General features: G+C 37.7%; 1 protein-coding gene and 1 pseudogene across 2 annotated transcripts in view; both read right to left on the reverse strand.

Moving 5' to 3' along the window:
• Nucleotides 1-24,543, reverse strand: part of USP10 (ubiquitin specific peptidase 10) — a 58,711-nt gene that overhangs the window by 24,591 nt on the left and 9,577 nt on the right. Inside the window, exons 2-5 of one of the 2 annotated variants that reach the window (XM_039888757.1) lie at nt 20,185-20,336; nt 12,092-12,160; nt 5,656-5,716; nt 247-1,290 (exon numbers count right to left, since the gene is read on the reverse strand). In XM_039888757.1, the coding sequence (XP_039744691.1) occupies nt 247-1,290; nt 5,656-5,716; nt 12,092-12,160; nt 20,185-20,208 (1,198 nt within the window). In that variant the 5' untranslated portion in view covers nt 20,209-20,336. The remainder of the gene's footprint in view (nt 1-246; nt 1,291-5,655; nt 5,717-12,091; nt 12,161-20,184; nt 20,337-24,543) is intronic. The other variant, XM_039888758.1, reaches the window with a different exon arrangement.
• On the reverse strand, nt 3,799-3,917 carry LOC120581008 (uncharacterized; annotated as a pseudogene).

Genomic DNA, 24,543 nt, shown 5'->3' on the forward strand with positions numbered 1-24,543 from the left:
CTTAACATAAAGGTATAACAACCCCCTCCCATTTTGCTTATATATTATTTTTACTTGTTGATAACATTTAAGGCACAGGCATTCTTCAGATATTCCTATTGAAACAAAGGTAATCTACTATTGCTCTGGGTAACAATCTATCATATCACCACAGTTCATAAGCCCAGACTGTCTCAAACTTCTCACTCAACAGGCGATGAGATCTGCTCCCATCTTCACTTTCCACCTGTATCTTTTGAACTATACCTGCAATCTTTATGGCTACGGGATCCTCTGAAACTGGAACAAGCCCTTCCTTGACTTCAGCCTGCTTTTCAGAGACCAGGGGAGATGTGGCAGGAGGGGAATACTTAGTTTCCACAGAAGCCATGGGCGAGGAGGAAAAGGGCTTAGAATCATGGAAAAGACTGGCCCATGACTTAGGTTGACTGACGGGAGCGGCACCCGCCACATAGGCTGGGGCGTCGGCAGGAGGGGACATGTTCTCGGCTTTAGGTGGGTCCGAGTCCGTGCTTTCCACAGCGTGCAACTCCACCCCGTTGGCAGCTGAGCCCTCACCCGAGGATTCAAGTATTTGTCCATTAGCAACTCCAAGATTTTCAGTAGTATCTGTCCCAACATAAGGCTGAGCCACAGCTGTCCTCAACAGGTTGTCCCTGCCAGCCTCTGCAGGGAGGCAGGACTGTTCAAAGTCAGGCCCCGGGCAGCCCTCAGGCTGCCCTGCAGTCCTGGCACTGCTGTCCAGGACTCCAGAGAAAGAACCACCATGAAGAGCATCACTGACGAAGTCCGTAGAGTCCTGAGGGCTGCTGCTACAAGTCCTGGGTATCCCCAGCAGGGGTACATCACTCATCAACTCTGCATCCTCGGTGCCTACACTGTTCACGACTGCTGGATTGCCATGGCCATTGACCAGGGCTTCCGTGGAAATACTACCCTCACTGCCATCTTTCAAGTAACTGTAATATCCAGGTGGACGTTTTTTCTTCTTTTTACGCTCCCTTTGTCCAAGACCACCCGAGACACCATCGTTTTCCAAAATTTCCACCTCCGTGTTAGAGCTGCCATCCAGAGCAAGGTCAGAGCCTGGGTACTGACAGTCAACGGAGCTGTAGTTCACTTCTTTATCTATGTCATCAGGGGACTTTTTGGAAGCTGTGCAACTAAGAATAAATTCAGGGGCCTGTGGATTCAATGTGCTTGAAATACTGTAGTTGGGAGTTCTCTGCAAAGTGTCATTGGGTTCAATTACTTCATTAACACCAAACTCGATTCTCTGATATTCTTGTCCTGTTTAGAAAGAAAACAATCAGTAAATATCCCATTAGTTAAGAACACAGTTATACAAATTATAAAAGTATCAATAATAATTATTTTTGAAAACCAAAATCTTAAAGTCTCCTCCTAATTAACAAAGCTATGACATTTTATTTCTGTGCTAAGTTGCTGAAAACAAATAATAACTATAAAATTATATTTAATTTGAGAATACGAAAAACAGAGGCCTGTATCTTCTACTCTCATGGTAGCTAAAAAAGACTTTACTAGCTTACTTTATGTCTGAGAATTGGGTATAAGTTTTTTAGACGATTAAAAAAAATCACAATAACCTTAGGGACTTAAAATCATTGCTATGTATATACATATATACGTGTATATATATGGCTTATCTAGTTAGTATAATTTAGTAACTCAAAAAAAGTATAAATTACACCAAGGACTAATCCTCTCTATAAACGTATACTTCAGAGGCACTCTTTTGAATTATCCATCTCTTGAATTCCACTGACAACCTTAAATGAAGTCTGAAAATAGCCTTGCATAAATGCACATAATTGTCCACTAAATGAATTCTTATTAAATTAACTCTATGGGTAGTAAAGGTATTTCCAAAAATACCAAAAGATGAAGTCTAGACCACTAATTTTTAAAAATCTCTTTGGAACATTTTAATACTTCCTCTTTCAAGTGACAACAATCTACATATTGCATCCATTCTAAGATATACTTTTTCTTAGTTTACATCTCTGAAATTAGATTGAATTTTAAAATCAATTGTCTTTTGAAGAGACACCAAGCATCAATATTATCTTACATCTGATAAAATAATCATAAATTTTGAAGGAAAAGAACACATGTATTATAATTCATTTTTAGTGCATAACTGAAGATTTCTCCAAGTCTAGCATAAGAAGACAACTTTCTTCAAGGTATGTATTTTAAGAAAAAAAATCATAGTACCAGAACAATCATTTTCTATTACAGAGAACTGAATATATTTTACCTTGGAAGTCTTTTCATAGAAGGAAAAAACAGCCCCAGAGAGATCAGTTATGTACAAGTTAGGGATGGGCAGGGGCCTAGTCTCCTAATTTTTCATTTGTTTTGATAAAAATACCCGCTTGGAGTTGGGGGAGGGGTGAAGACACCTGCACAATAACAAAGGGTTCCTGAAAAAGGAAAACTGATAATAATTATACCTAACAGCAAGTTTACATATAAGGCCACCAATATGACAACTTGAATCCTTTGGCCACCAAGCACAAATCTTTTGTTTACTTATTTTGAAAAGAATCACCAAAGAGAAGTTAATTTCTCTATTATTACACCTAAAAGTGAACTGTCCACTTTGCTTCCAGGCATCAGCTACTCCATGATGTTTCAAAGGTGCAATGCTCATATGTGGATTCAAATGAAAACAACTAGAGAAGTGAATGAAGAACACTTCCTCTGCACATGGAGGCTACTACCCTTTGGAGACTGTGCTGTACACTGTGAATTCACATTAAAAATGAGTATGCATTGTCACATGCAGCTTGCTCAAGATTTTGATTATTTCCAGTAGATACAGTGTCTTCTACATCACAATTCTTAATCTTTTCATATCATAAAACATTCTAGAATGTGATGTGACATAAATAGAACCATTACAATATGCTACAGCTATTATCAAAATATTTACCCAGTACAGCATCTGATCATTATCACTGTAAGGCAGATTCCTACCCAGAACAGTACCTTTTCTCATACAGGAACACTCATCATGAACACACATGCGCACTGCACTGCAAGGCAGAGAGGTCAGGACAAAGCCCAATCTGTCAGGCTGTAACACTGGTGAAAGTCCTACAAACTCATGCTTTAAACCAGAAGTCCCCAGCCTTTCTGGCACCAGGGGTCCGTGCTCCTATGAGAACCTAATACCTGATGATCTGAGTGGAGCTGAGGCAGTGATGCTACTAGTGCTGGGGAGCAGCTGCAAACACAGATGAAGGAAGCTTCGCTCACTTGCCAGTCAGTCACTTACCTCCCGCTGTGTGGCGTGGTACCTAACAGACCACAGACCAGTACCAGTCCACAACCCAGGGGTTGGGGACTCCTGATTTAAACAACTCAATCAATATACTGGGTACATGGGAACTCAACATTAATCCAAAAATGTATTGAGCATTTATAACATTCCAGATACTATATTTGGAGCTGCTAAACACACAGAAATGAAGAATTATGGTCCCTGCCACCCACAGTTGAACTCAGTCTAAAGAAGAGTGTCATGGAGGAAAAAATTTTCCTTCTACCCTCCTAGGTTCTTCTGGCTGGTTTAAGAAATAAATTGACAGATTAAAGGGAGAAAAATCAAATTTAATTTCTCATGTATAGAGATCTCATAGACATGGGACCTAAAGAAATGACCCAAACAGGTAGCTCTTACACTTTGCTTCACTAATCAGTGAAGAAACCAAGCAGTTTGTTTTCACAGCCTTCTCAGCCCAGAATTTTCTTTCTTTCTTTTTTTCATACCTACAGCACCTGGTCTTTCTAGGTGGTCTCCCATCCAAGTACTAACCAGGCCCAACCTTGTTAAGTTTCCAAGATCAGACAAGATCTGGCACGTTCAGGGTGGCATGGCCGTAGACCAGAATTTTCTATCTATGGTGATAAGGATCTCTCTACCTCCTGGTGCAGGGAGGGTCCCTTTCACACGGGAGATTTATTTTCTGCTTTCAGGGAGACAGAGAGGAGGATCAGAGTGTCCTTCTTGCACTGGCTTTTCTCAAGTAACTTTAATTCAAAATAATCAACATGCCAAAGTGGCATATTTTGGGGTGGCAAATTTTGCTCCCCTATAGGATGTGTTTTGCACAGTAGGATATGCACTGTAAGAAAACAAACAGAAACACAAGAGAACAGAAAAAGCCTCAGAGAAAACGAATCTTTATTTAAGCTGACCTGTCAGTAACAGTATGAGCAGGTGGCAAGATTCCAGCTGTGTTTTCAGCAGAAAAAAAAATGATACTGAAAGCAGGAAGAGAGGAAAGAATGAAGAAAAAGAATGAAGAAGCAGTAGATCTATAGGGATATGAGCCTGAAAAGAAGGTATGTGGTGTGAAAAAGGGAAAGAGAAAATGTCTTAGTGATGAGAGAAATCAGAACCCTGAGGGGTTCGATATGGAGAGGAGTTGGTGAAGCCTTCCATCTCTAGCCTATACCATGGGGAGAATGATGGGGCCATTGACTGAACTCGAAAGAAAGGTGTAATATAAAAGAGAAAATAATGAAACATTTTTAAGCATTGACTAAACATCTGTGGCATGCTTATTACTATGTGCAAAGTACATGGACACAGAGAAATCCAACTAACTCAGATCAGAAAGCTGCTCCAGAGACTGGGCAACGGGGCAAAGGCCTTTGGGTCCCTCTAGCTTCATTTTTTTATTCTCATCCTAAGCCATCATTAGAACTGCTCTTTCTCTCATGACCTCCTACATCAGTTTCTTATAAAACTGAGTAATTTTAGATATAACCACTTTCTGGTTTTACTATAGGTAAAATGTTTGGATAGTCTTTTCAAGGTTCATATTTAAACCTAAATTATAATTAAAACTCCTTTCACAGGTCTGACCATGCTGGTGAAACGGAACCAGATCCCTGGCTCTCAAAGAAAAGGCCCAGCTTTCAACTTCTCCAAGGCTAGCCGGGGCCTCCGATGTGATCCAAACTGAAAAATGGTCTAGACAGATTTGACCTGTGCAATAATTAAAGAACCCTGCTGTTATTTAAACACTGGGAGCTATTTAAAAACAATACAAAATCACTGCATCTCAAAAAGCACTATCTTCAGTAATTAGCTCAGTATGTTACAGAGACCAAAAAAAAATAACAGGCCAGGAAGTGAAGAGGTTACCTGAATTCCCAAGAGCATTAGCAACAGATGGGGACATAAAAGTAAACTGCAAGAACAACAGATTCAAGCTGCCACTAAGCTGTGCCAAGAGCACATGCTCAGAGACGCAACAGCTGTGGGCTCAGCAGCCTCTGCAACCACATGGAAAGTTCACTTCGGAACCCTGACAAAAAGGATCGACTATGAAGAACATACCTGTGCCACTGAGAACTGTTAAGAAAAAAACAGAACTGAACTATTTCTTTAACTAAACCTTGAATGTCTGACACTCTGAAGCACAGAATAAACTTTAATTCATTAGTCAAAGTGGTTTGGAAATTAAATCTGCTATAGTTCAGAGCAAAAACAAGCTGTAAGAAAATGTTTATTCAAAAAGTATGAACAAACAGGATAAAACTATTCCCAGCTAGGGCTGCCCACCCAGCACATATGGCCAAAATTCACTTTAGGGAAATAAAGGAGTAGCTTACCATCAGTTAGTTCATCTGTAGCCTGTGCGCCACACAGAACTGTTCCATTGAATGGAGGAAGCTGCAAGGGGAATCGGAAAACAAATTTTAATTCAACAAAATGTTAAAACCTGATACATGCTATTTCATTAAAGCAATGCTTCATTGAAACTCTTTATCCATGCAACTTCTCTTTATTTTTACCAATTAACACACATGGTCAGTAAAATTAAATCATTTTCATTTAAGAAAATATGCCATAGGAATGCTTATAAATATTTGTTATTGAACAGATCCAAAAATGAGGCAAAAAATAAAAACAGACTCCAATGAACATGTAAATTAGCTACTAAAATGCTTATAATACATCTCTCATTTCATAGGATGTTACTGACTGTCCATAAACACCACAGCCACCTGTCTTTGCCCACTAGTAAAGATGACTCCTAGTGACCATCTGCACTTCGTGTTCAGTATCACATGTCAGCACGGCCTTCAGAGTGGGCTCACAGATAGAGATCAGAGAAAGCCCAATGGGAAGAAAAACTCTGGGAATCATGGCTCCCTTTCTAACATGGTGGTTTAACTGAATTAATGGTTAGAAACCACATTCTTTGTTTGGAAGAGAACAAGCAAAATGGCAAGTGTCTGACCTTTTTGTAAAAAGCAGGAAGGTATTATGAATATGCCCTCCCTTCTAGCTATTCCACAATATCTAAGAGTTGGAAATGTTTAGAATGGACATGTTTGAGATAAGAAAGTTTAGGATGGGAAGGTAAGGTAAGTGGATGAATAATTGTTACCTGAAGGCAGAACAAAAAGAACAAAACAATTACATCCTCACACAACATTTCTCAAAGTCAGATGTTTGGCTCCGATGCCTGCATGAGGTCCCGGAGTCTGCACTATTCAGAGGCACCCATGTGATTCTCATGCCAGACTACTGTTGAGAACTACTGCTTAAGTGGCTTCCTCAGCAGATATCTCCAATTAACTCTTAGCAAGTCAATACTATAATCACAGAGATAAAAGCTTATAGCTCCAAGAAACCAAGTAAGTTCTCTCCCTCAGAGAATTAATGACAAATAAGAAGCTAAGAAAACGTAGCGCTATTCAAAAGGAACTGAACACTGTCAGGACTTGAGAGCTGTACATATTTCCTCCACACGGGGGCACCCCAGTATTTATCACATCGACACAAAAGGAGAGCATTCTGTGTGCAGAGATGGGATACCCAGGCGTTGCACCTGAAGCGCAAAGACCATTCCACACACCGTTCAAAGACTCCCAACAGATGCTCCTGCGTTTACTACTGGCACAAACATCAGCAAAAAAGGTGCATCTGAGGAAGCCACAAATCAGGTTCATGTCCCTCTGCAGTCACAAAAGAAGTTTAGCAAACTCCCACACACATAATGCCTTCTCCTTTCTTATCGATGACACTGTGGTGCCCTGGTGATGGAAATTTATATAATTTTAAGGCACTAAAAGTTTATTGTTTTTTTAAATCTCCTGGTATTTACACAAAATTTACTAAGTAGAAGCAGGATCTGAAAACAGACCACCCAGTAGACTCCAGGGCAATACTGCCATTTTCTATTTAAAACACTTATTTTGATATACTAATCTGGTAAGAGTATAATCATGGGAATTACTAAACATTAGAATGACTTCTGGCCCAAAAGAAATATGTGTTTGTGTGTATGTGTATATATTTACTTTTTACTCTAGAAGCATATGGCACTTTTAATTCAACAAAACCTCCACCACTCACAAGATGCCCGTCAGTCTGTGATATTTGGGTATAATAAATATACAACTGAATAAATGTTAAGAATTGTTCCAAGTTCCTTCTTTCTACAGCTACTTGTAAGAATACAAAATTTTAAAACCAAAGCAAAAACATAAAACCTCACATATAAACGTAAACCGAGCAGTGTAAAAAACTGAAATCTAGTTATGTTAGAGTAAAATCGCCTTAGTCTGAAATAGTGCTAACAATCATGTCAAAACTTGGGCCCTTTGATAAGGTAATGTTAATCTTTTTGGTACTGCCCTCATTTGTTCTGTGCTCAGTCTAAGAGACCCTTGCACATCCTGAATCTCTCCTCTGAAGTCTCATTAAGACACCACTAGGAACTATCTTAACTCTATCACCCCACAAATGCGTGTGCATGCACCTACAGCCTATACTATGCTATCCTGGGCTTGTTATTCATTAGCCGGTTGAGGTGTATATGTGTTGCTCCAATGTTCAGAATCTAGGAAGTTTCAAGAACGATTAGCATTCTCTCCCTATTTCTGAACACCAATAATGTGATTATGACTAGAGTTCAAAACATAGTTATTCATAAGTTGACTGTATTTTTTCCAGTTGGAGAAATGCATTTTTAAATCACCCTGGCTTCTAAACTAAAGCACAGCTTTAGAAAAGATAGCAGTACCTTTAAAAGTTTATATAGGCAAGTCTTGTTTTATTACACTTCACTTTACTGTGCTTCACAGATATTATGAAAATACATCGACATTGAGGCCAAGACCCTTCACCTGCAAAAAAATTACTACTCAATGAAGGCTCAGATAATGGTTAGTATTTTTTAGCAATAAAGTATTTTTTAAATAAGGTATGTACTTTTTTTTGACATAATACTACTACACACTTAACAGACTAGCTTAAACTAACTTTTACATGCATTGGGAAACCAAAAAATTCGTGACTCGCTTTACTGCAATATTCACTTTATTGCAGTGGTCTGGAACCGAATCGAACCTGCAATATCTCTAAAGTATGCCTATCTTAACATTTAAGATCACACCAGCTGAATATGTTTCTTCTGATTCTGTTAAAACTACTGATCATCCTATCTTGCCAGTGGCACCCTTTCAAACAAGCAAACTGCGACAAAAAACTCTCAGCTGAGAGGAATTATGTTTTTGTAGAATGCTTTTACATTTTAACACCCTATATTTCTCAAATTTTGGTTTTTCACTTCTTGGCCCCGAGTAGAGAAAAAAATGCTTTCTCAAGTTCCTCATAGCCAAAAAGTATATGAGGAATAAATAGGGCTGGATTCTAATTTATGTCACATGGTAGGAACAGTGCGGGCAGGAGGTGCAATTATTTTACCTTTAAGATGAAAGCCAAACAAACGATTATGCAGTGGAAATGAGATAACATCACTCTCACACCCACTGATCCAACCACGTATCACTCCATTAAACAGTCAGTGCCCTATATGATTACAGTATTATAATCCAGGCCTCAGAATTATAGTAATTATATATTGAGAATGATAACTCAGCCCAATCACGTTAATTAGCCTGAATTTCCCTTTTGCGGGTATGGTACTTGCATGAGATTTAGACAGCAACACATGTCATACCCTCCCCCCAAACTCAATGCATGCCCAAATAGGCCCAGACACAATAAGATTTCTAACGCATTTTGATGAGACAAGCCACTATTTCTGCAAATAAAGTCTGATATAACCTTACCATCAGCATCCTTCATATCTACTAACATTTGTTACAGACTAGGCATCACACCATATATTAATGATTTCCCAACATTACTGCGAGGTAAATAAACATTCTCCATTTTCAATTAAAAACAAAAGCAACAAACAAAAAAAAACAGCACAATGAGATGGAGAAAATTGCTCAAGGCCTCCGAGCCTGTTTAAGTGGCAGAGTGAGGAAGAAACCAAGCTCTTCAGACTTGAATTATGGTACATTTTCCACCTTCATAACATAGAAAAATTCAAGTTCTTATTCTGACACTTACTTGCAAACCGGCACTCACAAACCCATACATATGCACACACCTGAGAAAAGCTTTTATAGAGAAATTGGGCTTTAATATTTCTTAAAACCTAGTCGCAAAGAGCGCTGTTAGATTTTGGTCTGGCAAGTACCACCATATTTTACTGTGATTCAAAGACAGAAATTGAATCATTAGTAGGGTATACAGAGTAGAATCTCAATTCACATTAACACTTGAGGAATGTAGGATCTGATTATGTTCTTCCTAATTAACTGTTTTCTTATCAGAAAACACTAAACTTCAGTCATTACTCTACAGAATTCTAAAATGCATAGATACATTTTATTGCCTTAGGAAATACAATATATAGCTTTCACTATGTCCTGGTTCCTATCCTTAGATTCTTTAAAATCCTAACTGTTAACATCAACTGTTAACACGATATGGAGATGACACTAAACTGAATTTATTCATTTTCTAAAAATCTGATAATAACCTTTATTTTCTTTTTTCTAAAGTGAAAGAGAAGAAAACAAATAACAAATCTTTCTTACATCTGTACACCTTAAATAATGCTTTCAATATGTTCTCATTTAATTCCACCTCCATAACTCTAAAAACTTTTGAAAATCCAAGAAGCCGAGGTAAAAAGTAAAGGATTTCCCAAGGTCACATGGAAGTGGCCCAGTCAGATCTCAAATCTGGCCTTTTGATTCCTATTCTAAGGAATTACCTTCTGCCCCATTTCACCAAGTAAAACAACTCCATACATATTCAATATGCAAATGTACAACTGTATATATTTATTAAGGGATCTAAAAGGCTAGTTGGGTTTCATTAAAAGGTAACTAAGATTTTATTTGATATACTGCATGCTTCTCCCATTTTCCCTTTTCAATGCAATTTCAACAGTATTCATATTTAAAACATAAATCTGAAAAAATGTTCCAGGTAAGTTTTTATTAAACTAAAACAGAAACCAATAATCACATAAAGAGTGAACATAAAAAAACCCGAATGGAAAAATATGCCACAATCATATTTAGGAAAACTTTCATAAAGATGTTAATTCTTCTACAAATTAATCCATAATTTTAATGCAATCTCAATTGAAATTTCAACAGAATTTTTCATGGAACTTGACATGCTGATCATAAATTCTTAAAAGTTAAGAATGAAGATGAGCCAAAATAACTTTTAAGTGTAAGAAGTTTGTGTGCTCTGCTGGAAGACTAATTATAAAGTTGCAGCAATGAAAACATATGGTATTGGCACAGAGATGAAGCTAAAAGCCTACAACAGGGAACCCAGAATCGACCAAGCATATATGGGGATGTGCCACCCACCAGGGTGGCGCCACCCCTAAGGGCCGAGTGCTCAGTAAATGGTGCTGGGACAACTTCTGCCATAACAAAGGCGTTGAGATCCCCATCTCATACAAATACAAAAATCAATGCCCCATTTTCAGTTGCATTACGTAAAAGAGAGCAAAACCTTAAGACTTTTAGAAGAAAAATAATGTCTTTATCACCTTAGAAAAGGGAAGAATTTCTTAAAGATATTTTTTAAAAAACCAAAGATCCACAAACCATAAGGAAAAAAGTCAATACATTTCACATTAAAGTGAAAAATGTACTCTCCCTACCCAGTAAAAAATGAAAAGTGCATCATATACAAAGTTTGAAAGCCCTCATGCTAGGAAGAGATATATACCTATAATATGCAAAACCAAAGATTATTAATCCTATAAATCAATAGAAAGAGACAGGCACTTGATAAAAAATACAGACAAGTATAGAGATTGGGTAATTCACAGAACTGGAAGTCTGTATCGCCCATGGACATATGAAAATAATGAAACAGTGATCAACTGTTTATAATCTGGGAAATGTAAATTAAAACAATGAGAATCTATAACCCATCAGATTAACAAACATTTTAAGTATACTCAGAAGTAGCAAGTTTCTTTTGTAATGAGATAGAGAAAAATTTCATGCACTGCTGATAGAAATGCAGACTGTTAAAACCACTTAGGAAGCAGACTGGTAGTCTCTAGTAAAACTAAAAATGTTTATTCCTTGCACAATCCAGCAGTTCCATTCCTCCAGAGGAACATGAGAAGACATGACAAATATGTTTATTCCAACGTTTTTATAACAGTGAAAGAACTAAGGACCTAAATGATCCTCAACAGGAAAAAAGGTCAATAAATTGTGGTGTGTTAAATCAATGGTATTTAGCAATTAAAAGCAAAGAACAAGAACCAAAAGCATCAGTGTAGATGAATCTAAAGAAAATGTTAGCTTAAAATAAACTACAAAATGATGAATATGAGATCATTTATATGTCATTTTAAATACAATGTACAACATACATATATGTAGTAAAATGTGAAAACCACAGTCAGAACCAATTTCAGTAGTCATTGTTTCCAGGGAAGGAGGGGAATAAGATGAGAAAGGGGTATGATGGAGGATTCAACTGTATCTGTAATGTTCTGCTATTTACAAATATAATATAGTAAAATGTTAATGTTAGTAAAATCTAACATTGGTAGGTTCAAGAATTTCTCACATCAGTCTCTGCACTTTGCTATTTATTGGAATTTATCAAAAAGCCTAAATTAAAAATTCAAAACTAAAACATGACCATTAATTATACCTACACATATATGTAATAAAAGTTTTATCTTACCTCAACTGAAGAACGAGGAGTCACAAAGAATTGATTGAATTCATCAGGGCTAAAATCTCCAAAAATATACTGGAAAAAAAGAAAAGCACTGATCACATAAAATACACAAGTTTTATACTTTCAGGAAAAAATGCTATATATTAAAACAATCCAATGAAATATTTGGGCCAGAATTCCCAAGACCCTTTCTCAAACAAATCAAAGGTCTGCAAAGTGAGATTTCTAGGTATAATATTTTCCAATTACAAACACTACTTAGCCTTTGCTATACATTGTCAAAGAACACTCTGAAATTGTTAAAGCTTATTAAAGGTCAATTTTGTACACCAAACTTATAAGCAGAGTCCTGCTTGCAGGAGAATTCTTTTGATTCAGAAACATTTCCAGTTGTTCCATTTACCTTTCTGCTGACTCATGTCACTACCTCCATTTCAGTTTTCTCTGCCATACATACTAAAGAAAAGCAGAAAACGTGGTTCAAATAGGAAAATAGGGAAATCCAAAAAAGGAAAATGTTAATGATCTTGATGAACGATCTTTAAAAATATATATGTAATCTTTTATCTTAAAAATGCATTGAAACATAATGCACACATAAACATATTATTAGACAGACACAAACCTAGTTGTGAACCTTCATTTCATAGAATTCTGAGTGTGACTTTCTGGAAAAACAACTGGTTAAACTGCATAGAAGCAAGTTTGACAAATGCCTAGCAATTCCTATTCTCCCTGGAACTACAAGAATAAGTCACTGACAAAAATCAGTTATGACCAGATTTCTACAAAAGAGAATCGCTCATTCATTATTTTCATTTAATCAATAATTATTGAGCACCTACTAAGTGCTATGCACAATGATCGGTACTGGGGATAAAAATAGTAGGCAGAGTTGTGTTCCTCTGCTTTAATAGAGCTGACGGTCTAGTAACTTGTAGGAGAACTTACAAGTGATTCAAAATTAACCAGTAACTATTATATGAATGGATATTACCCATTATTATTGTAAATGTGAATAAATAGCAACTAACTTTCACAGCCCTTTGGTAAGAATGCACCAATATTTTGGGGAAAAACATTTCTGGAAGGCTCTTTTGCAGCAGCTACCAATATATATTAAATATATGTATAACATATATTAAAAACGAAATATTTGTTAAATATGTAATATTTACATATACTTGCAAAAGTCCACAAAAAAACCTGTGCATTGAAAATGATGGTGAAAATAAGCAGAGTCCCAAGACAATTTAGAAATGGTCTTCTGAAATACTTTCTCAGTTTAGTGAGCTCTGACCTTATCATCTTCCACACTGGAGAAAAGCTTATGTTAATTTCACTCAGGCACAATACACCAAGGTACCTTTAAGTGAAAAGGAAGCAGAAGAAAGGCGGAGGTGGGATGTATATAAAGAAATGACACTGCTGACTGGTATTCCTTTATAGTCCCACTGCAAATAGATCTTTAAGTCTAGATATATACCTCAAAATTTCGTCAGGAGAAAATGAAAACATAAGCCAGAGAATGGGAGGAAATATTCCTGACAATATCAAATGCTGGTAAGGATGTGGAGCAACTGGAACTCTCTACATGGCTGAGACAGATGCAGAATGGTACAGTCACTCTGGAAAAGAGTTTAGCAATTTCTTATAAAGTCACTTACCACAGGACCCAAGCAATCCCACTTGTAGGTTCTTACCCCAGAGATATGAAGACCTCTGTCCACACACACACACACACACACACAAAAACCACCTGTACGCTGATGTTTACAGAAGCTTTATTCATAATCACCAAAAACTGGAAACAACCCAAATGTCCACCAAGAGGTGGATGTGGTACATCTACACAAAGAAACACTACTCAGTGACTCTCAAAAGCATCATGCTAAGTGAAAGCAGCCAGACTTAAAAGGCTCTAACTTGTATGATTGCACTTACTTAACATTCTAGGGCAAAACTATATAGACAGAAAACAGATCAGTGGTTGTTAAGGTCTGGCTGATTACAGAAAGGCACAAGGGAACTTTGGGGTCGATGGAAAGATTCGCAGGGGAAGCCTGCAGGAGAAACAGTGACCTTCCTAATTGCCAAGGAAACATACACCCATTAAAATACTAAAGATTTCAGTCCTCATATGTGAATGGACGTCAAAGAATCACAGGACAAGTGAGGGAGAAAACAGCAACAAAGAATCACTATTAAAAATGAGGGAGAAATGAGTAAACACAGAAAACAAGAGAATTTTTTTAAAATTCTAGTCTATATCCTTAAAGAGATTCTAACAGATAAAATAAGCACGGACTGCCATGGAAAAGGACTATTAGAAAACAAGAAGTGTTCACAGAAATCAGAAAATTATTAAATTTAAATTACTAAACTTAAAAACTCAACTAAGAATCACTAAACTGGAATCACGTTATTTTATTTAATATAATTAGTAGATATATTGTGGTAAAAGACGTCCATTTTATCTTCTCTCATGAATAAGAACCCTGAGCACTTCAATTCAGAATGTGGGGAAGTATATAAAGGTGAGAACTGAAATGTTCTGCAGGATTGTTAGGTTACTTTCTTTAGGCAAATTTTCTTTCTGGAAAACTAAAACTAAAAATAAAATGCTCATTTAAATCACAATTCTAAGCATTTTCTTATTTCTTATATACAGTCTTAGTCTTTTAAAAGAGTAATCTTGTTAAACTAATAAGAGAACTAAAATTCCAAATGCTTTAATGAAATCTTGTCGTCAGTAAAGAGGAGGAGGAAGAAACGTAACTCCAAGCTAGTTAGACACACAAGCCTTCCTGCACTAGTTTCTGAGAGCAACCTCATGGCCAACAGTCAGAATGCTCAGAAAGCTTCTAGGAAAAGACTTTTTTTCTATTATTTTCATTTTTACTATTTTTACTTAATCCTTTAAAGTATTATTTGAAAAAGTTTGCTAGGGATTTTAAATGTGCTTTTATTACAACTTCATGTCAATAATTACTCCACAGATATGCACCTTTAATTTGATTAAAAATTCACTGGGAGAAAAATGAGGAAGTGCTTCATATATGGATGTGGAGAAATCTCCAAGATACTCTTAAATGAAGAAAATATCTTTGGGTAAAAAAGTGAGGAAAATAGAAATATCTATTCGTGTTTGCATAAAGAGATACTGAAAAGGAAACCAGGAAGGGAATGTAACCATCACCTATATGGAGCTGTGGGGAAACAGAGAAGGTAATGGAACAGGCAGTATGATTTCTTAGTGTGTATATGAATTTTCAGAGTTTTTAGATTTGAATTATATAAAACCCTTTCTAGTCAAAAAGTTGCAAAAAATGTAAACAGAAATCACTGTACTATTCAAATATACTCGTTTTGCAGAAAAGTTGTAAGTTTGTTCCTGTATTAGTTTCAACAGCTCTCTGATAAAAAGATTAGGACTTGGCAAAAACATTTAATCCAAAAAGGACACCATAAGCAACTGCTAACTACCAACTATGCAAGGTTAAAATATCATCTAACACTTGATGAATGGCTAGCCAAAGCTGTTTTGAACTCCAATGTAATTTTCTTAACTGGTTCACATATTATCAACAAACAACTCTATCAAAATGCACATGAAACACACTCCCTTGCTATAATCAGATAATCCTTAATGCACAAGTTTCTGAATGGGAGCAGCTGTACTTCACCAATATAAAAAAGTCATTTCAATTTTATGACCAAGAGATAACACAGGAGATTGCTAAGAAGGTGGTACCAACAATTATGAGGATCTCTGTAAGGTGTTCACCACCCTGAGGGGTTTTGGTTAGGATTCTTATCTCCTGTAGAGTGAGTACTCCCTATGTGCTCGTGGGAAAACTGGGGAGTGGGGGTGTTCTTTATGTTATTTTTTTTGCAACTTGTGTAAATTTGAAATTATTTCAAAATAGACTTTTTTTTAAAGCTAAAGCTGAAAACACTCAGTTGTGAGGAAAGCCTTTACCCCTCTCTTTATGTAAGCATGAAACAGTCTTCTTCCCTTAAAGGATTACTATTTTTTAAAGTCGATTTTGAGGGAAAAAAATATTATGCTTGGGAAAAAAAGATGAAAATGACCTTGTGCCTGATTTCATAAGATTTATAATCTAGTGGGGAAGAAAATGCCACTGACCACATTGAACTAGTATGTCCTGGAAGAAGCAGAGATAAAACTAGGACAATTAAATCTGCATAGAAGACTAAACAGTAGGAACGATGGCATTCTTTTTTGTATTTCTAAAGACTGATGCAGGCCCAGCATATACAGATGCTCAATAAACTCGGCGCTGTGAGGATAAAACAGAAGGTGCCTAAAGGCCCTCTGTCAGCCAAACTGCCTTATGCAAACATTTATATTGTTGCTAATTACTCTTTTAATAGCTGTATCAAATACTGCAAGTCAAGCTAGAAATTCCCCTGAGGCTTTAGGCAACCTCCATCAGAGTTAGATGAATAATGGAGTCAAGAAAGCTACGGCAAGTGCTCCTTTTCCAGCTGCTACCATGCCCACAGGAAAGGCTTGTAGTCAGGGGGACACACCACAAGGCCTGGCAGCCTTTCCATTCCCTTAAGGAAGGGGGCCTGGGAGGTGGAGCAGCTCTTCTCCACCGCCAGGAACAAGACTCAGCTTCTCCATTTCTAACTGACCCCAGTTCAGGTTTCCAGAACTCCCACTGTTCTCATGTTTGGTAATTTTCTGATTCTTTCTAGGGAGGACGTGAAAAAATATATATAAGAAACGCTTCTGGAAAAAGGGGAATAAACCAACACGGGATGGAAACAAGACACTTCTCTGAAGCACAGATTCTGGGCGCAGCTGCTCTGGGTTTCATCGTCCAGAGACCCAAGGCCAGTGTCAGAGGGCCTGCCTAAGTCTGTGAGCCCTGGGGAAGGGACTGGGCAAAAGTGAAAACACCAGTGTTTGTACTAAAGGAAAAGTAAAGGTGCCCAAGGAAGCCCAAAGAAGGTGAGGAGAGATGTTTCTCGTTCCCCAGCATGACCTACAGGTCTCTAGATCTAATGGACACAGGAAACACCACTTTGCAATAAGCGGAAATGGAGGACTAACACTATAGCATGGCACCAGGGGGCGCTGGAGCACAGCATGATGAGCCTTCAGTCAAGCTTCCAAAACTTCACCTCTACAAACCCAAATATGTAGGGTGCCATCAAATCAATGTTCTCTGCCTTCAAAAGGACTCATGGAAGTAGGAGATCAGTCTCTGACGTAAAAATTGAGATACAAAGGCAGTGATCAATACACACTTTGCAGTTGTGTGCATCGTACTTCAGAGGTTCTGAAGCAAGTCGGACAACTATGCACCCAGCTCCAGGAAAAACTCCCTTGTACAGACCCAAAGCCAAGCATCACAGGGTGAAATGACAGAACCAAGTCACAGCTAAAAAGAAGCTGAGGAGAAATACAAAGAGTTCTCCTTCCTGGTTTCCCGACCCAAGGAAACTGAATTTGGGAGTTATGAGAAAACATTAAGGACTAATAAACTTTCAAGTAATAAAAGCCTTAATTTCAGCTCTACAATGGGATGGATTATACAACCTCCACAGTGCTTCCCAGTTCCAAAAGGATCTCCTGGGTCTAACAAGGACTAAGAAACATGGGTTTGGAAATGTTCTCAGACTGATATAGGCTACCACATGGCCGAATCCTGAAAACATAATGCTGAGTGAAAGATGCCAGCTTCAAATGGCCACATGTAAATTCATATGAAATGTCCAGAAGAGGCAAATCCCTAGAGACAGAAAGTAGATGTGGTTTCCAGGGGCTGGGCGGGGAAGGGTAGAAGGAGGCAGGGTCACTACTAATAGGTATGCAGTTTTGAGAGATATGAAATATTGTAAATTAAACTGATGATAGTTGCACAACGCTGAATATACTAAAAACCACTAAAATGTACACTTATGTAAACGGGTGAATTCTATGGTATGTGAATTTACCTCAATAAAATAAGTGAAGTAAAAAAATCAGGCCAGTAATTGCACAGAAAGTAATATTTTAATTTCTTTACTAAATTTTATTAGTCACAGAGCAGTACTTGATGAATGCTGACATCTACTAAACAGTCACGGACTGCCTTCAACTTTAGAAAGTGGAGTGGGTTGTTTGGGGGACATCTGGGGATGACATTGTTTAAACAGTCAATGCACAGCAGGAATTTCGTTGATTTAACAATATGTATTGAGCACCAACTCTCCACAGTGAACTGTGCTAGATTATGAGAATAAACTCTGAATAAGACAAACACAGGGTTCAGGACATAGTGACATTTACAGTTTTGTCACAATCCAAGTGGACTGCAAGTTACACTGAGTGTTACAAATGGCAAAAACACACAAAGGAAAGAGGAGGGCAGAGAAAGCCTTGTGCAACTGAGCTGTAGCAGAATTCTGCTTTACTTCCTTGAGGCAGAGGGGCCCTGAGAAGAGAACAAAATAGACAAACCGTGACGAAGCTACTCCCACAGACAGCTTCCCTCCGAAATCAAATGTCAAAGTAGTGCGACTTACTGTTTAGTTTTATGTGGTCTTTGCGTTTTATACTATTACAATCCTATCAAAAGATATCCTCCTACCTTTCAAAGCAGGAATTTTAATAGGCTGGCTGTATACTTTAAGTGCTTTCATGGAGATTCTAAGGTAAAACTTATTTCAACAAACTGAATCTCTAAATTAGAAAACATGATTCATTTAACTGAAGGAAACTTTTACCAACTTTCTAGTCTTATGTCTGCATTAGAGTTATATTACATGATGGCAGTTAAATTTTGACTTGCTTTATGTACTCTAAACTAGTACTAAACGGCAAGATAATAGACAGCCCTTAATATACAATAATTTACTATGTAGAATTTTTATCACATAGAACAGAGCTGTTATCTGGTATAGCCCTAGTAAAAGTTCAAGGTTCTACCTATTTTCCTATCCATTACAAATACCTTGGCGCTAACCTAGGAAGGAAGTGGAAAAAAAGGGAATGAAAAAAAAAAAAAGAATGCCAAAAAAAAAAGAAAAGTAACTGTAACAGTACAGTTGACCCTTAAGCATGGGTTTAAACTGCACACCTCTACTTATACATGGACTTTTTTTTTTTCCAATAAATACCTGTACTGTTTCCGATCTGCGGTTGTTGAGTCCACAGATGTGAAGGGTTGACTGTACACCGAGGGACAACATAAGCTTTTGGAAATCAAAAGCTATTCTCAGATTTTTGATTGTGCAGGAGTTGGCACCTCTAACCCCCATGTTGTTCAAGGGTCAACTGTATTTCTATCTTTACTGGGACCGTGGATGAATGAAAGCAGAGGTAGCAAGAGGGCATAGGAAACTTGAGAACTTTTGAGAGGGATGGAAATGGTAAAAACGGTATCTTGACTGAGGAGGTGATTATACAAATATTACATCTGTTAAAATTTATTAAACTATATACTTTAAATGGGTGAGATTCACTGCACATATATTATGCCTCCATAAAGTTATTTTTTAAAAAGGAACCTAGTTAAATTCATCTTTGTATCGCCAGCAGTTAATGCAGTACTTGGCATACTGTAGGTGTTTAAAATGCCTTGTTGAACAAATGACTTCAGGGAAAAAAAACCCACAACAAATAAAGTTCTAGTAATAGGGAATGATAACCTCTGTATACTCCACAACAATATTTTAAACACCTAGACATCAGTGGGCTGACAAAATTTTAACTTGATTGCTCTAACTGGTTTTATTCTGTTTGTAACTATCACCAGAGATGTTCCAGCCAGGAGCATAATTTTCAATTTTCAATATAACCAAGATATAACATTTAATTTTTAAATACAACATTTAAACATGAGAACTGAATTAAGCTTTACAGTGAACTTTAAAAGAATGCCTATTTTGACCTAGAGAAAAATCATTCAGAATTACCACCACATGGTCTCCAAAACTAAAGAAAAATTGACTTTCAAATCAAAAAGAAAAAAAAGGGCAAAACAAACCATATTGTGATAAAGTATCAGAGCTGGTCAACCTTTTAAAAAGTCATTTTTATTCCCCACCCCACTATCCCTGACCACCAAATGAGTTACCTGTGTCCAGTGTGAAGAGGGCATTCTCCTAGTTCTTATCCCCCTCTCTTATGCTTAAACTTTCTTAAAAAAAAAAAAAAAAATTCTTTTTTTCCACTAAGAACTTTTTGCAGTCAGATTCACTTTTCTGTCAAAGACATGGACTCCTGTTCCTGCAGATAAAAAATTATTTTCTTTTAAATTGATGCACAATAAAAAAGTACTGACAATACCAAGTGTTGGTGAGGATGAAGAAGGGGACTTCTCATGCACTGCTGGTGAGGATGTAAAACGATACAGCCGCTTTGGAAAAGCCTGGCAGTTTCTTGTATAATATACACTTACCATATGACCCATCAATTCCACTTCTAGATATTTTACCTGAGAAATGAAAAAACATGTCTACACAAAGACTTGTACATGATTGTAGTCAACAGCTTCATTCATAGTGGTCAAACACTAGAACAACAAATGTCCATCAAGAAGAGGTGAAGGGATAAACAAGTTGTAGTACAGCCCTATAATGGACTACTACTCAACACTGAAAAGTAAGGAATTCTTATACGCGACATGGATGAATGTCAAAAATGTGATGCAAGGTGCAAAAAAACAGATAGAAGGGTATATTCTGTGTAATTCCACATAAACAAAATTCTAGAAAATGGAAACTCGGTCTACAATGACAGAAAGCAGACCAGTAATTGCCGGAGCGCGGGAGGGGATTCCTGGCAAAGGGGCATGAAGGAATTTCCCGGGCAATGGAAATATCCTATGACTTGACTGCAGCAGTAGTTATCCTGGTGGATACACTGGTAAAAACTTGACTGCAAATTTAAAATGGGTACATTTATTATATTAAATTATACCACAATATGGTTGATGTTTTTTTTTAAAAAAACTGATGCACAAAATTGATACACATCTATCTACAAATAAGGAGGATGAGGCAGCTGTACTATAAAAACAGCTCTTGAAGACCAAGGACCATAGTATTAACCTCTCATTTACATAAGTAGAATTCTTAAGTAATATATATTTGTAAACATTCACACTTTGGGTTTTTTGTTCTATGTTTTTTTAAAGATTTCATGTTCCTTGGTCCAAAGACTTTTACTAGCAGTACACAACACCACTACTGCACGTATTTTATTTTGCTCCTTGTTGTCATCGTAAGGGTGCCCACCCTTCTTTAAGCCTCCATGCTGTCATCACTCAATCACCACCACAGATTGCTGGTGCCTGGCTCAGCCTCTATAACTGCCCAGATCCCCTGACCGCCTACTCAAATCCTACACTACACACTGACAATTACTGCCAACACCACTGAATCAAGACTCTAGCGTTTCATTAAACAGAGTGCTACACAGGCAGAAACTTGTAAGTGCATCTGTTCTACAGGATTTTACACTTAATGAAATATGCTGGAACCAAACCAACAAAAGCTTGGCTACTGAAGGCCACCTGTCAGAAAGGGAAGTACATACTAAACCAGAGCTTCATGTTAAAAGACATACAAGAAAAAAGTGTGACTACTTAAATGATTTTCTTCCAATTTGCCAAGGATCTCTTCAAACACTGTGGAAAATCTAGAGCTGCCTAACGAGAATTATTTATGTTAGCTGGTACATACACCCTTCTCCTTCCACTTTTAAGGAGGAAGTATAAAATGTTCCCCTTAATGAGCTGCTTTGGCTGTTAATGAAAACCAAAGTTACCCAGAAGAGTTGGCAGAAGCAGTAAAAGCTGCAAAATTACTATCTGCTGAAAATAAAAGAATGTAAGAGAGGTGCTACTAGGTAAGGATCTGCCATGTCCACGGAGAATCAAGCAGTTTTAAATACGCACTTATTTTCCTAATATTAGCAAAATATATCTCCTGCTCTTCCCCCAAAATAATCAATGAATTAAAGACGTTCACCTTTCAGTTTACAATGCTGTGCTTTAATTAACTCTGGGAAATAAGAGAATCAATTCACAATCAGAAACTAAAAAATGGATCCAAAAAATGCCAAACATTACTGCTTTCAGTATGCATAAAACCTAGTTTGTGAATACTCTGCAGAACTTAAAAATGATATTAAAGAAAAATGTTTAATAATAAAGAATATTCACAATACTAGAAGAAGGGAGAAAATACTTTACTAAACAACTCATGGTATAATCTTGTTTATTAAAAACTAAACTTCATTATTACAAATACATTATAACAAAGCTGCCTAGCTCTCTGCTTCCATTCTGACTGATCATCCCAAAGCCTTCATTTCCTCTACCCGCTGGCACTGCCTGAGCTGAGGCCTTCAGCACTTCTCAACTGGATCACTGCAAGTGCCCAACTGGTCTTCCTGCTTTCGGTCTCACCCTTCACCCTCCGAACCACATGCGGCCAGTACTGGACTTTCTCTAAAATGTGAATCTAATTATTGTGGTCCCTAGAACAGCCTTTCAAGGCTCCCAAGACCCTTTAGGATAAAAGGCTCAAGCAGGACTTGGGTCCTTTCTAGCTTTCCAGACTCATCTACCATGTTCCCCAACAGCCAGGCACTGCAGCTCTCTGCACTTCCACGCCGCTGTCCACGGGATCTCTTGGATCGAGTGCCTTCACTCTGGCCCATTGGCCTGGCCAACTGCTTTCCACACTACAGAACTCAGTTCCAGAGTCTCACCTTTGCAAACGATTTTCCTAAAAAATGTGGTGAGTTACTCACTTTGGATTTTAACAGTTATTAACTCTTTCCCACACTCGACTGTGGACTTCTTTGGATATATGAACTATGTTTTATCTTTCATTAATTTGGTCAATAAATATTTATTAAGCACTTATGTCCTAGGCACTGGGAATGTATCAGTGAAGAGAACATACAAATCCTTGCCCACATTAAACTTACATCATGATAAGGGGAGACAGAAAATAGACAAAAATAACTATGTAAGAATATTAGTTATACAAAGTATTGAAAGGTGCTAAGTGCTTTGAAAAGAGTGCAAGGCAAGAAGGTGGCAAGAGAAGGTTCGATTTGTAAAGCTGGCCTCCCTGAGAAAATGTCATCCACACAGTGGCGAAAGCCAGAGAGCAAGATGCATGGACAGAGAATGTGTCTAGAGCAGAGGGTCTGCGATAGAGATGCCTTCTTCCCACTCATTTTTGTATGCACAGTGCTTGGCACATAGACGAGCTCTAAAAATAACTAGTGGATGAATGATGACATTGGCTGACATACGCAACAAAGGTGGCAAACAGAAAAAATAATTGAGGCAAGCCAACTGAAAAGCTTCCAAGCTCATCACTGACACAGGCTCTCTACCTAAAGGCTGACAGCTCCATGGCTCTTGAGTTTGGGGGATAAAGGCACCTGCTCTGCCCAGGTCAACAAATGATCACTGCCATGGCCCACTAACTGGACATAAGAAAGCTGTGGTGAAAGCGTTTTATTTGTACCAGTAACTATCCTCTGATCTCAGGACTATGTTTGTTGAGAAAAGCCCAAAGAATGAAACAAAACAGATCATCTGATATATAGGTCAGTCACCTGGATTCAAGAAACCGCACAAAAGAGATAAAGAGAGCCATGAAAAACCTTTAAAGGAAGCTTAAAGGTCACCCATGCATTCTAAATAGATATTATAATCAATCTGAATACTTCATGAGCAGCCCATCACTTTTTAATCAGCTCTTAATTCTAAAAAGGTATATGCAAATCTGTATGCTGGTTCTATACGCTGTGGTCCTGTTCTTCACTGCCAGAACTAGAAACACCAAAACAAACCCATATTCAGTCTTGAACATAATGAATGACAATCACGTGTTCTCTTTATTTCCTTCAACTGGTCCCTCCTGTCAATTAACTTATCCATTCAACACACGGTAAAGGCAAGACACTGTGCTAGGCAGTGGGGGCATGCTGGAGGAGAACCAGACCACATGATACTCGAGAAAATCTTCCTGAGACAATGAGATCATTCCTAGGGCCCCTGAACTCCTACTTCAGAGCACCTGCCAGAGCTCTAGTTAGACAACCATCTGTGTGGTGTTTCCCTCCGCCAGACAGGGCCATGTCTTCCTTGAGCCACTCTGGGCATAAGGCCAACATAAGCCTGGCAGGCTGCAGGCCTCCTCGAATGGCCAACTGACCATAAGAAGAAAGATGGAGCACCTACAGAATCAAAGTACACAGCGCCCTCAAAGCTTACCATATACATGAGCTTCCTTTTTCATAGAGAAGTGATGGACTAATTAACAAAGCTCACTCAAATCTGTTTCCATCCAAGAAGTCAATGGCAAAGAAACAAAATGGCAATGTACTTTTTGTTCACCTTAAAAAGAAACTCATTCGTTCAACATGTGTCAGGATGAGAGGCAAACTCTTTCCAAACTCAGCTCTG

This window comes from Pteropus medius, unplaced genomic scaffold (genome assembly GCF_902729225.1).
Source record: "Pteropus medius unplaced genomic scaffold, Ma_sr-lr_union100, whole genome shotgun sequence".
NCBI lineage: Eukaryota > Metazoa > Chordata > Mammalia > Chiroptera > Pteropodidae > Pteropus > Pteropus medius.